General features: G+C 44.1%; 1 protein-coding gene across 5 annotated transcripts in view; it reads left to right on the top strand.

The window, feature by feature from the left end:
* SPATS1 (spermatogenesis associated serine rich 1) overlaps positions 1-14954 on the top strand; it is a 30502-nt gene extending 15548 nt beyond the window's left edge. The window contains exons 5-8 of one of the 5 annotated variants that reach the window (XM_045011059.1): positions 61-181; positions 3692-3754; positions 10511-10689; positions 14663-14954. In XM_045011059.1, coding sequence (XP_044866994.1) covers positions 61-181; positions 3692-3754; positions 10511-10661 — 335 coding nt within the window. In that variant the 3' untranslated portion in view covers positions 10662-10689; positions 14663-14954. Of the gene's footprint in view, positions 1-60; positions 182-3691; positions 3755-7104; positions 7187-10510; positions 11478-14662 lie in introns of those variants that run through there. The other 4 variants (XM_045011061.1, XM_045011062.1, XM_045011060.1 and 1 more) reach the window with 4 other exon arrangements.
* The last annotated feature ends 384 nt before the right edge of the window (positions 14955-15338 follow it).

The following is a 15338-nucleotide window of genomic DNA, read 5'->3' as shown; positions in this document are numbered from 1 at the left end:
TTTCTGTTAAGGAAGGAATTCCTTATTTTGTTATAATTTTGTTTGTTACAATGGAGATAGAAATCGATCACAGAAATGGCATTGCAATGGTAACCCCCTGTGACAACTGCTACAGCTGTCCAGAACACAGCAGAAACTTTCACAAATTTGGATCAACAAGACCTGTGGTGAACTTTGGGTGGTAAATTCGTAATCTGGATGTGACCTCTTATTTGGTAAAATTAAATTATTATGCACCATTCCTGAGTATAGAACTGTCATGTGGGACACTTATTTAATTAAACCCACAGGCATCATAGATTATATATAGTGGTGGAAAATTATGAAAAACAAGGGCCAAGAGACACCTTAAAGGGTCTGATTTTCAGAGAACGGGTGCTCCAGTTTCTGAAAATCATGATCCTTTCAAGTATCTCAAATTGGGCACCCAAAATCACCAGCCATTTTTGAATATTTCAATTCTCCTCTCCAATCAGTGAAAACCAGGAGTAGCTTCCCTGTAATCAATGGAGTGACATGAGATTCAGGTCCAATAGGGCTAACAACTAAGCAATGTGCCCATTTCTCTTTTCATTCAAGCAGTTCTTTTCACACAGTTCAGTTCCTCCCAGTCTGCACACAGACACGCACTGTTCAGTATGACAAAACTGTGGCCAACTTATGTGCAAACTTGCCTGTTGAAATGAAACAACAAATATAAGATGGCAGCGTACCACAATGAAATGCAAACCAGTTTGAATGTAGCTGCAACACAGATTGATGACACATTGCTTCATAAATATGGTGGTGACAAGTGGACTAACAAGGCATTTTCTAGATAGTATTACACGTTTTCAAAGCTATTCACAGAAAGTATGGTTTGCTTTTTGTGTGTGCCTTCTAGTAAGTATTGCTTCTGAGAAAAATACTTCATCCTATTGTATGCCATTGCTATTATGAAAATTTGCAGGCCAGTCTATAAGTTACAATCTGAACATGAGGGTTCAGACAGATGGGACCAAAGGCATGCAAAAAGTGTGTAAGGGAGACATATTCAGGTAAGGGAGTCATACGAAAAGAAAAGCGTGTCAATCACAGGTTGTAAAGTTGAGACTTAGTACGGCCGAGTAAGGCAGATGCAAAAGCAAGACACAAGAGTTGAAAGGTCAGAATGATGTGACGGGTGGGGTTCAGCCCAGTTTGCAGAAGCCAATAAGAATGCAGCTTAGTAACAAGGTGGACATTTCATGGATGGACAAGGTAGATTTGGCTGTCATTGGCATATAAGTGATGTCTGGAGCTGATGCTAGTAATGAGACATCTTAGAAGAAAAAGCTAAATATAGTGGACATTATTATAAACTGGCCATTGAGCCTAAATAATTCCTTATATAACTGTATAGCTTTTACCTCCCAGTTTGCAATGTTTTAGGTATTCTATAAGGAACTTTAGATGAATCTGCAGCTTCTGAAGTAACTGTAACCATTTATCAAGGTCAGTAGTGGCAAGGTTTTAAGGGTGACCCCGCTTAACAAGATGAGGGCTAGGGAAAGAGCCTTCAGCCTTTTCCTAATGGAGGGAATGAGAGAAAGATGCAAAGTCTCTGCCAGAGATAAAAATGCTGTGGTTAGGGAGTTAGGGTGGAATTCAGGACAGGAGAGTACTGAAGACATCAACTTCAGGAAGCAGCTCAAGAGATAGAGAGAGAAAACCGTTGGTACTTTGAGATCACGTAGGGTCACGGGTAGGGCTTAAATTCTCATATGCTACTTCCTGGAGCACCCCTTGCTCTCCCAGTTTGGGACTCCAGGCTTCAGTTGTGCAGTGGGAAGGTCTTAGGGCTTTAGCCCTGCAGGGCACACCGGGTGTTGGGGCTTCAGCCCTGTCAGGTGCATCCAGGCTTGGGGCTTCAGTTCAGAGCTACTGCTCAGGACTTCTGCCCAGCAGGAGGCGCTGGGGCTCATCCCACTGGTTTGAAAATATTTACTAGAGCTCTGCTTTGGATAGCATCTGCTGAATTTAAGCCCTGGTCACAGGCAAAAAGTTGATAATTAGCCATCTGCAGGGAAGCAGACTTACTCCTGTAAAAGCCAGAGTGAGTGTTATCAAGGAGGTTGTGAGGGAAAAAGTGATAAAAAAAGTAAGAGAAGACCCCCCCTTTACTAAAACTTTGCTGAAGAAATGGTGGTGGGTTACAGGCTATAGATAATGGTAAGGAAAGTTCATATTAGGTTGTGTTTTCTATAGAAGTGGGGCTATTTTGAATGTGGCAGGGAAAGAAACTTCTGGAGAGGAGCTGGAAGCATTAGCTAAAGTGTGTTCAAATAAGAAATATGGTTGGTTGCTGACAAAATAAGGGTAGTGATATTTTAATGGAAATTTAGACCCCAATTCTACAAGGTATTTAAGCACCTGTGTAAGGTTAAGTACACGAGGAATCCAACTGAAGTCAATGGAGAGACTCAAGTGTTTAAAATAATGCCCATACTTAAGTACTTTGCTGCATTTGAGTGAAAGGGTAGTAGAGAGCTTCCAGTAGATAAATCAAAGGTGAATTGTATAGTGAAAGGCACTTATGATAGAATGTAGAAAAACATCCCTGTGGACCCACTCTAATATGGAGTATGCTATCTGAAAAAGAAATGCGGATTTCACTACTGATGTGCAAGTTTGCAGATGACACTAAACTGGGAGGCGTGGTTGATACGCTGGAGGGTAGGGATAGGATACAGAGGGACCTAGACAAATTAGAGGATTGGGCCAAAAGAAATCTGATGAGGTTCAACAAGGACAAGTGCAGAGTCCTGCACTTAGGACAGAAGAATCCCATGCACTGCTACCAACTCGGGACCAAATGGCTAGGCAACAGTTCTGCAGAAAAGGACCTAGGGGTTACAGTGGATGAGAAGCTGGATGAGAGTCAACAGTGTGTCCTTGTTGCCAAGAAGGCTAACAGCATTTTGGGCTGTATAAGTAGGAGCCCTGCCAGCAGATCGAGGGACATGATCATTCCCCTCTATTCTGCATCGGTGAGGCCTCATCTGGAGTACTATGTCCAGTTTTGGGCCCCACACTACAAGAAAGATGTGGAAAAATTGGAAAGTCCAGTGGACGGCAACAAAACTGATTAGGGGGCTGGAGCACATGACTTATGAGGAGAGGCTGATGGAACTGGGATTGTTTAGTCTGCAGAAGAGAAGAATGAGGGGAGATTTGATAGCTGCTTTCAACTACCTGAAAGGGGGTTCCAAAGAGGATGGATCTAGACTGTTCTCAGTGGTAGCAGATGACAGAACAAGTAGTAATGGTCTCAAGTTGCAGTGGGGGAGATTTAGGTTGGATATTAGGAAAAAACTTTTTCACTAGGAGGGTAGTGAAACACTGGAATGGGTTACCTAGGGAGGTGGTGGAATCTCCTTCCTTATAGGTTTTTAAGGTCAGGCTTGACAAAGCCCTGGCTGGGATGATTTAGTTGGGGATTGGTCCTGCTTTGAGCAGGGGGTTGGACTAGATGACCTCCTGAAGTCCCTTCCAACCCTGATATTCTATGATTTGAAGTTGCTTACAAAATTCTATAGCAGAATGCATTTGGAATGCACTGTATTTCTGGGAAAGGGAATACCAGCAAATCCATTTTATTGAAAGGAAGCCAGCTACTGACATGCCTCTACAGGAAGCCAAGGTAGTTTTACAGCTCTATTTTCTTTTACAGTGCAACATACAAAAGGAAAGCAGATACATTTATCCCTCTCCAGCGCTTGTCACAGACTCCTTGGTAAGTATCTGCTTTGGAGCACAAGGAACAGCTAGAATATATGGGACAGATTCAGACCACACTTACACCAGTACAAATCAGGGGAAACTCAGTCAAAAATCAATGGATTTAACTGGTGTAAAGTAAGAGGAGAATCAGGTCCTTCGTCTCCTGTTTGGAAAAGTCCTGTTGAGCTTAATAGGAATACAATTAATAGGGTTCTATAGAAATTAAATAGGGTTCCTAAAGTGTGCACTCCAAAACCCAGAGAATGTAGCAGATGACACTCTTTCTACAGACCTGTTTAGAGATAGAATTCTTCATCTACAGAATTCTTCATGTTGGTTCAACAAATCTATACAGAGGATCACATGCTGCTAGAGCCTGATTCAACACCTGTTGAGTCAACAGAAGTCTTTCTACTGAGCTCACTGTGGGCCCTTACATTCTAAAACTGTTCCATAAGGGAATTTTCAGCTATTTACAGGCCTCTCAATATTGACACCCTTTCTGATATACCGGTATGTCTCCTGGACTTTGTCTGCCAACTATTATAAAATCAATTAGGATAATGTTGATACAGTCTCTCTCTTTTTAATGGCTTCCAAGACAGGTGACATAACGAGAGTGAAATCTACTTTATTTTTTTTTAAATACATATTTAAATGAATGTTTGTTGAAGAACACATTTAGAATGAAGGGTTAGCTTTGTAAGTCAATTGGATTTTTTTTTTTACTGACCAAAAATACAGCCAAATTGACCATATTGTACTGTCGGAATGATGTTTAGAAGGATACTTACCAAAAATTGTGCATAGTGTCTCCAGAAAACCTCATTTACTTCAAACTTTGAAATATTATTGATTTAGAAATTAATTCACAATTGTTTTGGGAAGTGAAGATCCTTAATTATCTGCAGTCAGAACCTAGTAACAGGGTGACACAATGATAAGGCCAGAATCTGATCTCTGTCTCGTCAATAAGCTTAACTGTGAACAATAAAACCCCCTTTTAATTAATCTTTCTAAATGAAATTATAACCAGGCATAAACTAGTCAATGCTGCTATAATCCGTGGCCTATAACTCAGTCTGCCAAGGCCCAGCTGAGAGATGCAATATGTCGAAGACCCAAAATGAGGGACATAGCATGCTGTGAGCTTTATACTTTATTTCTGATGTAAATCATTTTCAACAAGGAAAAAAGTGAGGGAACTCCAAATCTGTGTGCCACTTACATAACTTTGAAAGAGATGAGTGATGTCTCAAAACAAGGACATTTGAGAGGTATTGTCCATGAACAGCACACAAGGAAAAGAAAATGGCGGCGTGCTGTGAGTTTCTGGGGAGAAGCAACAAACTGTTAAAGAAGAAACTCTTCCTTTCCTCTCATGAGTCCTGCATTCCTTGTTACTCCCACCTCATGCTCTTTGTTCCCTTTGCTTTCTTTTGACTCTTTGACAAACACCTGTTTTGTGCTGTTAGTGAGCTCACTTTGGCAGACCTTTGCTAACACAGGCCCCAACTCCCTTGGCAGTTATCAAGACCTCTGAATCAGAGTAGTAGGGATGCTTGTAAACATATCTTTTGCATTCATAAATATTGTGTTTTACAATCACAACCATTCAGATTGCACATATTTCCATGCCTTCTAGTAGTTGTATTTACTCAGCGTATCAAGGAAAAGATTTTGTACACACACCAGCAGCACTTGAAACTGGTACATCTCTGCAATTAAACAACAGCTACAGCCATTGATCACAGAAGGTATGTCTACACAGGAACACTTAGGAAAATTAATCTGAATTAATTTTTAAAGTGTATTAGTTAAAGTGCATTAAACTCCTGTGTGGATGTGCTCATTCAGAATTAAAGTGGTCTTAATTTGATTTAGCTAAATCCACTTTAATTCTAAATAAGAGAACCCACACAGGGGCTTAATGTGGTTTAACTAATCTACTGTAAATTCACATCTGCAGTTAATTTGGGTTAATTTTCCTGAGTGTCCCTATGTAGATAAACGTTTAGATTCATACGCAAGAGACCACATTTCATTAATTCATAGTAATATTTGTGATTTGGGTTCTGGAATTCACTCCACCCTAGATCTTTCCAAGTCCGATTTTTTTATTGTCCTGTCTATTTACATTGTAAATGTTTTAGGGCAAGGATAGTGTGGTAGTAGATGTTTGCACAGCACCTAGCATGACTGTGCCCTGATCTCAGCTGGGGCTGTATGCACAAAACGCATCTCTTTACTCAAGCATTTGAAGGAGGTGGGCTTAATGTGGGGATTATCATGATGCGTATCACCACTATAGGGGCACTGAATCTACTATTCGGCCAGGGCATTGTAGATTTTATAATGTAAGAGTATTGTTTATTTGAAATATTTTAAACAATGCAGGAACAGAAGTACATTGTCTGATCTAGTCCCAAAGAGAACTAGATCAAAGCATTGATGCCTGTCAGCAAGGTCCACATGGACAGTTAGTCTGAGGCAGGCTAATGCAGGGTCAATTCACACCCCAGCTTGTTGCAAACTAAATGCTTCTGTAGTCATGCCTTTAGAGAGTGTGGAGTGGAATAGCAGCAGAAAGAGGGAAGTTACCATGTAATCCTTTCCTACTGTTTTTCCTTTGATGGCTGTGGCAGGGAATCAGGCATGTGAACGGTGTAGCTTTATCTCCCTCCTGTGGTGATTAGAGCCCCTAGCAGTGAGACTGACTGGGCTTAGAGCAGCCTGTGTTTAAGAAAGGCTGATCTGAAACGTATGTTAAAATATGGATTTGTGATTTACAGATAATAAGATCGTTACATAATAAAATTCAGAATGATAGTATGGTTTTCACAGGTGAAATGAGAGGCTCCAGCGAATAAAGGAAACATGCCACCATTTGAGATAGAAATAGTGCTCTGAGTTACAACAGTGAAAATCCAGAATAACTGTATTGATTTCTATTGAGGCGCTCTGGCTTTGTGTTGCTGTAACTGAGAGCAAGATTTGTTCCATATGTCCTGATTCACTTCTCACTTAGACCACTTTAAATGGGGATCAACTCCAAGGACATAACACTGGTGTAAAAGAGAAGTCAGGCCCGGCCTAGGACCTTAGGCCTTGATCCAGCAAAGCACATTAGCAGGTGTGTAATTTCGTACATCCCAAGTTCTACTGACATCCATGGGCATTCAAATGGGTAAAGTTACACGTATGGTTAAGGGAGGGAGCAGGGCCACATTATTTAGTTACACTGGGTGGAGGTTCTGGGGCGCTCTGGGCAGCATGAATCCTGAAAGGTTCAGTGTCCACATTAGTGAGGTATTGGTGCAATTGGTGCCAACCCATACCCTGACACTTTTCTTGTCTGTTCAGTGGATCTCCGCACTTGACATATGGTAACAAGCCTTGGATCCTGATCCTGCAAACACCTGGACATAAATAACTCTCCATGCAAGTCAGTGTGACTATGGCCTGGTCTACACTGGGGGGGGGGGTTCGAACAAAGGTATGCAACTTCAGCTACGCGAATAGTGTAGCGGAACTCGAAGTACCTTAGTTCGAAGTACTTACCCGTCCTCACGGCGTGGGATCGAAGTCCGCGGCTCCCCCGTTGACTCCGCCACCGCCGTTCGCGGTGGTGGAGTTCCAGAGTCGACGGGAGCGCGTTCGGAGTTCGATATATCGCGTCTAGATGAGACGCGATATATCGAACTCCGAGAAGTCGATCGCTACCCGCCGACCCGGGCGGGTAGTATGGACGTACCCTATTACATAAATGCAGTAACTCTCATTCCTAAGAGATTGCTTGATTTGGCCCTGAGATTCAGGACAGTGACCATATCTTCCTATGTGCAGCTCCCAGCACATTCTGGCCATTACTATAAAAACAATAATTAACTGGCACCCTTGTAGCCAGATCTGAGCGGAGAGGTCAAGGACTATTAGTCCATCAGCTCCAAAGTGCCCTCTCATTCCTGCAGGAAGTTCCTTGAGCTCATGAGACATCATGGGAAACTTGTGCTACTGCCTGTACTAAATCTGGTTCTGAGTAAATAGGGATACTTATTCTCCAGGCTTGTCACACCAGAACCTTTTCCAAACACTAAAATTAAACCATTTAAAAATCAAATTAAATATTAAAATATTTGGGCAAAAGAACAGATCACAATTAAATCTAATGTTTATTTGAACCATCTGCTCGAGAGCTCATTCCTGATTATATATATCACCATTACCGCATCTCACTCCCTTTTGACCAGTTTACCTGCAGCATTTCATGTTGCTCTGATGTAAGATCACGGGTGGGCAAACTTTTTGGCCCAAGGGCCACATTGGGTTTGCAAAACTGTATGGAGGACCGGGTAGGGAAGGCTGTGCCTCCCCAAACAGCCTGGCCCCCGTCCCCTATCTGCCCCCTCCCACTTCCTGCCCCTTGACTGCTCTCCTCAGAACCTCTGACCCATCCAACCCCCCCTGCTCCTTGTCCCCTAACCACCCCCTCCCAGGACCCCCCACCCCAACCATCCCCTGAGACTCCACCCCCATCCAACCCCCCTGTTCTCTCCGTCCCCGACTGGCCGCCCCCAAACCTCTGCCCCTTATCCTACCACCCACCCCCATTACCATACCATTCAGAGCAGCATGTCTGTCAGCCGCGCCACCCAGCCGGAGCCTGCCACGCTGCTCTGCAGGAGCGTGCAACCCAGCTGCCCAGAGCGTGGCTGCGGGGGAGGGGCCAGGAGCTCAGGGGCCAGGCAGGATGCTCCCATGGGCCCACCTCTGTGTTAGATCCTCACACAAGTTACAAATATCAGCAGGAGGAAAAAAAATACTTTTGTAGTGATAATCAGGATGGCCCATTTCCAACAGTTGACAAGAAGGTGTGAGTAACAGTAGGGAAAATTTGCATGTTAATAGCCCACTTTAATTGATTAGTCTCATTATAGCTGGTATGGCAACACCAATTTTTTCCATGTTCTCTGTGCATATTATATATCTTCCTCCACTGCAGGCATCCAGTGAAGTGGGTTTTAGCCCACAAAAGCTTATGCCCAAATAAATGTTAGTCTCTAAGGTGCCACAAGTACTCCTTGTTCTTTTTGCTGATACAGACTAACCTGGCTATCACTCTGAAAGATGTTTAAAGTTCTTCATGCGGTTAGTTGCTTGTAAGCTATTCAGAGTGTTCATCATAAAAAAAGCTTCTCCTCTCATCTGCAAAATTTCCCATTGTGAAAAAAAAGCCTACTATACCTGTATAGAGATGATTACCTACACGCAATTAAAATAATTTGGTGCGGTCTGGTAAACAAAGCTGCTCTTGGGAAAAAGATAAGCATGGGCATCTGTTTTGTTCTCTTTTGCTTTTATCTTGTACCAACCTAAGGTTGTATGTATGCACGATCTAGGGGATGTTTTGTTATATGTATCTGTTTTTGTATAATTATACTTATGCTTGGATTTCACTCTGCTTGTTCAGTCTAAGAACAGATGTAAATTCACATGATGGAGAGCCCATTGCTCTGACTTTAAAGAAGTATGCCCATGTCTTGACATCGGCTAAATCAATTTCTAGTAAGTGATGAAGAGGAAGTTCTTAGAGATTGCGTTAACTTAACAGCATCCAAGATATTCAGGGATAGATGATCAGCTGTTGTGAATTAACATAGAGCCTTTGTCCTTTAGTTTAAATTGCTCTTCTCTCACCCTGGTGTTTATCCCGCTGCTGTGTTTATAGAGAGCCATCAAATCCCCTCTTAGTCTTCATTTGGCTAGGCTAAACAAATCAAACTCTTTCAATCTCCTCTCCTCCTAGTCTATCAAAGTTGTGGCTGTGAAAAATCATGTCACAGACCATGAAATCTAGTCTCCAGCCACCCAGCTCTGAAGGCAGAGTGGAGAGCAGTGCCCCACCAGCAGCAGCGCAGAAGTAAGGGTGGCAATACCATACCATGCCCTCCTTACTTCTCCACTGCTGCTGGTGGCAGCTCAGCCTTCAGAGCTGGGCTCCCAGCCAGCAGCTGCTACTCTCCTACCTCCCAGCTTCAAACAGCACTGCTGCCAGCTGCAGCACAGCAGTAAGGTGGCATGGTAGGATATTGCCACTCTGACTTCTGCTGGAAGTGTCACTATCTTCAAAGGCAGGCGCCTGTCCAGCAGCCACCACTCTCTGGCCATTGAGCTCCGAAGGATGTGCCGAAGTAAGTGGCGGCAATACTGAAACCCCCTATTATAGGACCCCCAGTTTGAGAAATGCTGTGTGTGTGTGTGTGTGGGGGGGGGGGAAATCACACCTTTGTCATGGGTTGGTCACAAATAGCAAATTTCATGGATGTGTTACATGGTATTTATGCTGTGACCAACCCATGAAGTGTTATTTCTCCATGATTTAAGTAGACCCCTACTCATAAGCTAGCCTCTCTCTTCCCCCGATTATACTAGTAGTTCTTCTCTGCACCTGGTCCAGTCTGAATACATCTTTTTGAACACAGGTGACTAGAAATGTACACAATATTCCAACTGAGTTTTTGCCAGTGCCTTCTACAATGTTATTAATATTTCTCTAGCTCTACTCTAAGCATCCCATTAGATTGCAAAAGGAACCTTCCCCTGAATGCTTCACACAAAAGCTGCTTTAATATTTAAATATATGCTGATGCTGTAATGTTCCACACTGAGTCCAATTTGGTTTGGTTGAAGACCAAATCAGGAAAGCCACTCTGCTGTAACGAGTGAACTTTGCAGTTAGTTAACTCATTTGCATTTCTCCTTTCCTCAGCATACCTTTCCACGTGAAGGAGAAACAGCAAGAACTGGAGATAGAAAGGAACGATGTGAAAAATCTAGACAGATGGAAGCCAGCTCCAACACTGCTTCAGGCCTTGGGTGTTACTGTACTGGCACACAGAGTCAGACAGCGTGAATTGTAGTGGAAAGTTCTTCCTAAAGAACCATTCTGTAAGCCACTCATATCCCTGGTGACATACCATACATGTGTGAACAGTGCTGGATGTAACTTCTTACTTGGATGGTCCTTTTAATGTGTTGTAGCAACCACTGTAGATATCCTGTTTTCAGTGTTGACTTTGTATTGGCTCCTGTTCATGATCACACCTGAACAGAAGCCCAAAACTACTGTCCCTCTGTCAGTCATTCGAAGTTTAGCCAGGACCAGGCACAAAAATGTGTTGTTAATACCAAAGGACAGAATAGTTTTTTGTCCCATGTCATATTACTTTCTTCACACTGTTTCCATGGAATAAAGCTCGTTCAGGGAGTGATGACTTCTATTTGTTTAACCCAACATCTAGAATTCACAATTTTTGTCTAGGATTGAAGAGGTATGAGCACTATTTTTACTTTGCAGATCTGTAGAGCCTTCCATCCAAACATCTAAGAGAGCTTTAGCATAGTCAGAAATAAAACTTAGAACACTTGTTTCCTGGTCTTGTACCTTCAGTGATAGGCCATGCTCCTTCCACCTTGCTCTCTTGAGGTTCAATTGAACAAAGCCTATCTCACACCTAACTTGTGAATCATACCCACCTGTCCCAAAGAGCTTGCTGTCTAAATAAAGCAAGACACAGCAAGCCAGAGTAATGAGCAACTGGAAGAGAAGGAAGAGGATAGACTAGAGGAACCGCGATAAGAACATGTGATAACTTTTACCAAGTGTGCAACAACTAACAAGTTTCAACTCAGCATTCCTTTTAAAAAATAAATGATCCAGAGAAAGTAACAATACCAATTATCCTGCTCATTTTTGTGAACTGGAACTAATACCCTTCCTGCTACTATAATATGACTTGTTAATGCCTCTGTTGATGCACAATAGAAAGAAAATGTCTAAAGAAACCATTGTACTGTGAAAATGATAGTGCTGTGAAATACATGAGGGCCAATGAATCCTTTTCTCTTTGTCTGCTATTACTGCACCTACTTTCAGCTTTTCAGTATGTATGCCCCTGTCTACACTAGGGACATAGTTTAAAAAAATTCCCACTGGTTTTGAGAACTTTGGGAATTGTAGTATAAATGGACTTGTTAGCACCGTGACATCTAAAACTGCTCAGAATGATCTTATTTATATGAGCCAAAGTTTTAACTGGCCTTAGATCTTTGGGTGCCTCAGGATTAGTTTGAGACACTAAAAGTTAAGGTACCCCCAATTAGTGTTCACTTCTGAAAATCTTGGCCACAGTAGTTAAAATGCTGATGGTATCTGGCAGACCATCTACAGCTCACTGCTGAAAGCAAGCAAGGAGAAAACATAAAAGCAGCTCATGTATTTGCTGTCTAGAAGGAAGAGAAGTGTAACTTGCAGAACTCAGAAGCAAAATGACCACTGTAGTGCTGTAGCTGGTGGTTGTCTTCTGGATTTAAAGGGTCAGCTGCCAGGAGAGCATGCTGGGAAAGCCTGCTATAAAATGGCAATGCTGAGTGGCAAGTTCACTGATAGGTAGTAAGTCAGAAAGCAAAGCCGGTACCTGAGGGTGTAAACTAGTATTCTGAGGGCTACCAGTCTGCATGAAAGAACAGTTTGATGTTTGCAGAACTGGAGCATAATGAATTGTGTACATGAGCTAATTTCATTTTTCTTTTGTGCTTCTATCACATTTTACTATCCAGATTCCTTTTGGAGCTCAGTTGCTTTCTTAGCTTGAAGTTTACCCTCCCTCCCCATCAGTACAATTCAACTCTTCTAGTATTAGGATTTATTAATACAAATAATTACCTAATCGCAAGAGTAAGGCTGAATACACAGGGCTAAAATTCTAGAGAGGAATGCTGCTGATTTTATAAACCATATCAAAGGTGCTTGAGACTGTTTGGAGCTGGGCAAATACTCATTCCTGCCCTGCACACCACTGTACAATTTTCTGGTACTAAATCTCTCTGTACCAAAGCCTGACTAAATTGTCGGTTTTTACAAATGTTGCTCCTTTTTGACTCAAGTGACTAGTCAAAGTTCATGACCCTGGGGATGTTCCAATTGAAAGTACAAGTTGGTGGAGCCTGGTATTTTCATGGGTACCATCTTGTTTATTTACAAGGAAGGAATGTGCAAAGTCCTGTGTGTTTGAATGCAGAAGGAATCAAAAACAAAAAGGAGCAGATTCTTAGCTTACTGCCCTCAAACCAGACCCCAAAACTTTCTCTCTAGCTTTTTCCAGGGTCACACTGCGCTCACAGGTTCCTGCTGAGCTTTCTTACCTCTTTCTCTCTGTTTTTTTGGGTCTTTTCTCTGTATTTGCATGATCTCTTCCCTCCCCTGCCCCCAACCCAAAACAATACTCAGCCAAAAGCTAGATGGTGGGTTCACACCCCCGCCCCCTTTTGTCTTAGGTAGGGACTTATACTCTGGCCTTGGCTACACTTGAGAGTTACAGCCCTGTTGGTGGCTTTACAGCGCTGTAACTCACTCCCCGTCCACACTGGCAAGGCACATACAGCGCTGCATCTCGGCAGTTACAGCGCTGATTGTACTCCACCTTCACAAGAGGAATAAAGAGTATAGCGCTGCTGCTGCAGCGCTGCGCCGCCCGTGTGGCCACCCAATGCGCTCTGATTGGCCTCCAGAAGTATTCGGCAGTATCCCACAATGCCTGTTCTAGTCACTCTACTCATCAGTTTGAACTCTACTGCCCTGGCCTCAGGTGACCAATGGTCAGACCTGCCCTTTAAATTCCCCGGGAATTTTAAAAATCCCCTTCCTGTTTGCTCAGTCAGGTGTGGAGTGCAATCAGTGAATCTGTCCAGGTGACCATGCCTCCATGCGCCAAACGAGCCCCAGCATGGAGCAATGGCGAGTTGCTGGACCTCATCAGTGTTTGGGGGGAGAAAGCTGTGCAGTCCCAGCTGCGCTCCAGCTGTAGGAATTACGATACCTTTGGACAGATGTCAAGGGCCATGCTGGAAAGGGGCCATGACCAGGACGCACTGCAGTGCAGGGTTAAAGTGAAGGAGCTGCGGAGTGCCTACTGCAAAGCCCGCGAGGGAAACCGCCGCTCCGGTGCTGCCCCCACAACGTGCCATTTCTACAAAGAGCTGGACGCGATACTTAGGGGTGACCCCACTGCCAATCCGACGACCACGATGGACACTTCAGAGCGGGGGGAGGAGGAGGAGGAAAGCGAGAGTGAGGGTACTGGTGCGGGGGGAAGACACTCCAGAGTCCCTGGAGGCATGCAGCCAGGAGCTCTTCTCAAGCCAGAAGGAAGGTAGCCAGTCGCAGCAGCCGGTACTTGGTGGAGGATAAACAGAGGAGCAGGTTCCCAGTACGTGACTTTTATTTTCAGGAAGGAAATTTTTTGGGAGAGGAGGGTTAGGGCTGCATGCATGCATGCCTAGATGTGGAATAGTGCATTGATGTGGTCTATCATGTCGCGGTAATTGGCCTCGGTAATCTCTTTGAAAGTCTCATCCAGAGCGTGGGCAATGCCCTTGCGCAGGTTTATTGGGAGAGCTGCTGTGGTCCTTGTCCCAGTCAGGCTAATGTGTCCACATCACTGTGCCGCGAGGGGTGTGGGGGGGGAACATTGCTGCACCCAGGCAAGCTGCATAGGGGCCAGGGCGGAAGCCGCATTGCAGTAGAAGACCCTCCTTTGCTTCCCAGGTCACCCTGAGCAGCGAGATATCTTGCAGGATAAACTCCTGTGGAAAATGTTGGGACGGTGTTCAGTGTAGGTGGCCCCTGCAGCTGTTGGTTCTCCCCAAGGCAGAGAAACCAAGAGGACAGTACAGCCCTAAAACAATCAGTCCCCCTTTCTCACCATTTCGAGGCTTCCGTGGGTTATGTGCGCTCTCTCTGGGATGGGAAAATTATGCTATTGTGTAGACTGTGTGTGCCCTCTTTAAGTGTGGGGGAATCATTACTCTGTCTGGTATAAACAATGCTGCCTCTGTTGAGTGTTGCATTTTGCCTTTACAGATGCAACCTTGAGATCTCAGCTGTCCATGTTATCACCAGCTGAGAGACTGTAAAAACTCCGGAAGAGGCCACGAAAAAGCAAAGACGACATGCTGCACGAAGTGATGCATCAGTCTCACAGAGAATCAAAAAGCGCAGGAGTGGAGGGAGAGGGAAAGCAGGATCCACAAGGAAAACGCAGCGCACTGGAAGCAAAGCACAGAGCGGCTGATCAGCATCCTGGAGCGCCAAGCGGACTCTATCCAGGCTCTCGTAGCCAGGCAGGTGGAGCACTACCGCCCCCCCCCCACAGCCCTTGTCCCAAAGCTCTTTCCCTTGTGCCCCCATGTCAGCTCCACAACCCCCCCCTTCCCCAGCATCCAGGTTCTTACCGCCACCAGCTGCCTCCAACCCCTGTATGTTCACCAACCAGCCCTGAGAACTACGACCCTTACCCTCTGCACTCAGCCCCCATCACCATGCAGTATAGCCATCCTGAAGTGCAGCACTCATTGCACAGCACTCTGGACAGGACATACGCAAATCTGTGAGTATACCGATCCCCACCCCACCCCCCTGCCCTTTCTGATTCCTCAAAAGCTGTGTTTCTTTCAATAAATTAATTTTCTTTTCAATAAATGGATTTTTGGCTTTGAAAACAGTCTTTATTATTGCATAAAGTAAAAGATACCTTAGC

Source organism: Mauremys mutica, chromosome 3, assembly GCF_020497125.1.
Source record: "Mauremys mutica isolate MM-2020 ecotype Southern chromosome 3, ASM2049712v1, whole genome shotgun sequence".
NCBI classification, from domain to species: domain Eukaryota; kingdom Metazoa; phylum Chordata; order Testudines; family Geoemydidae; genus Mauremys; species Mauremys mutica.
Note: the sequence above shows the minus strand (reverse complement) of the source record. Positions and strands in the feature narration are given on the sequence as shown.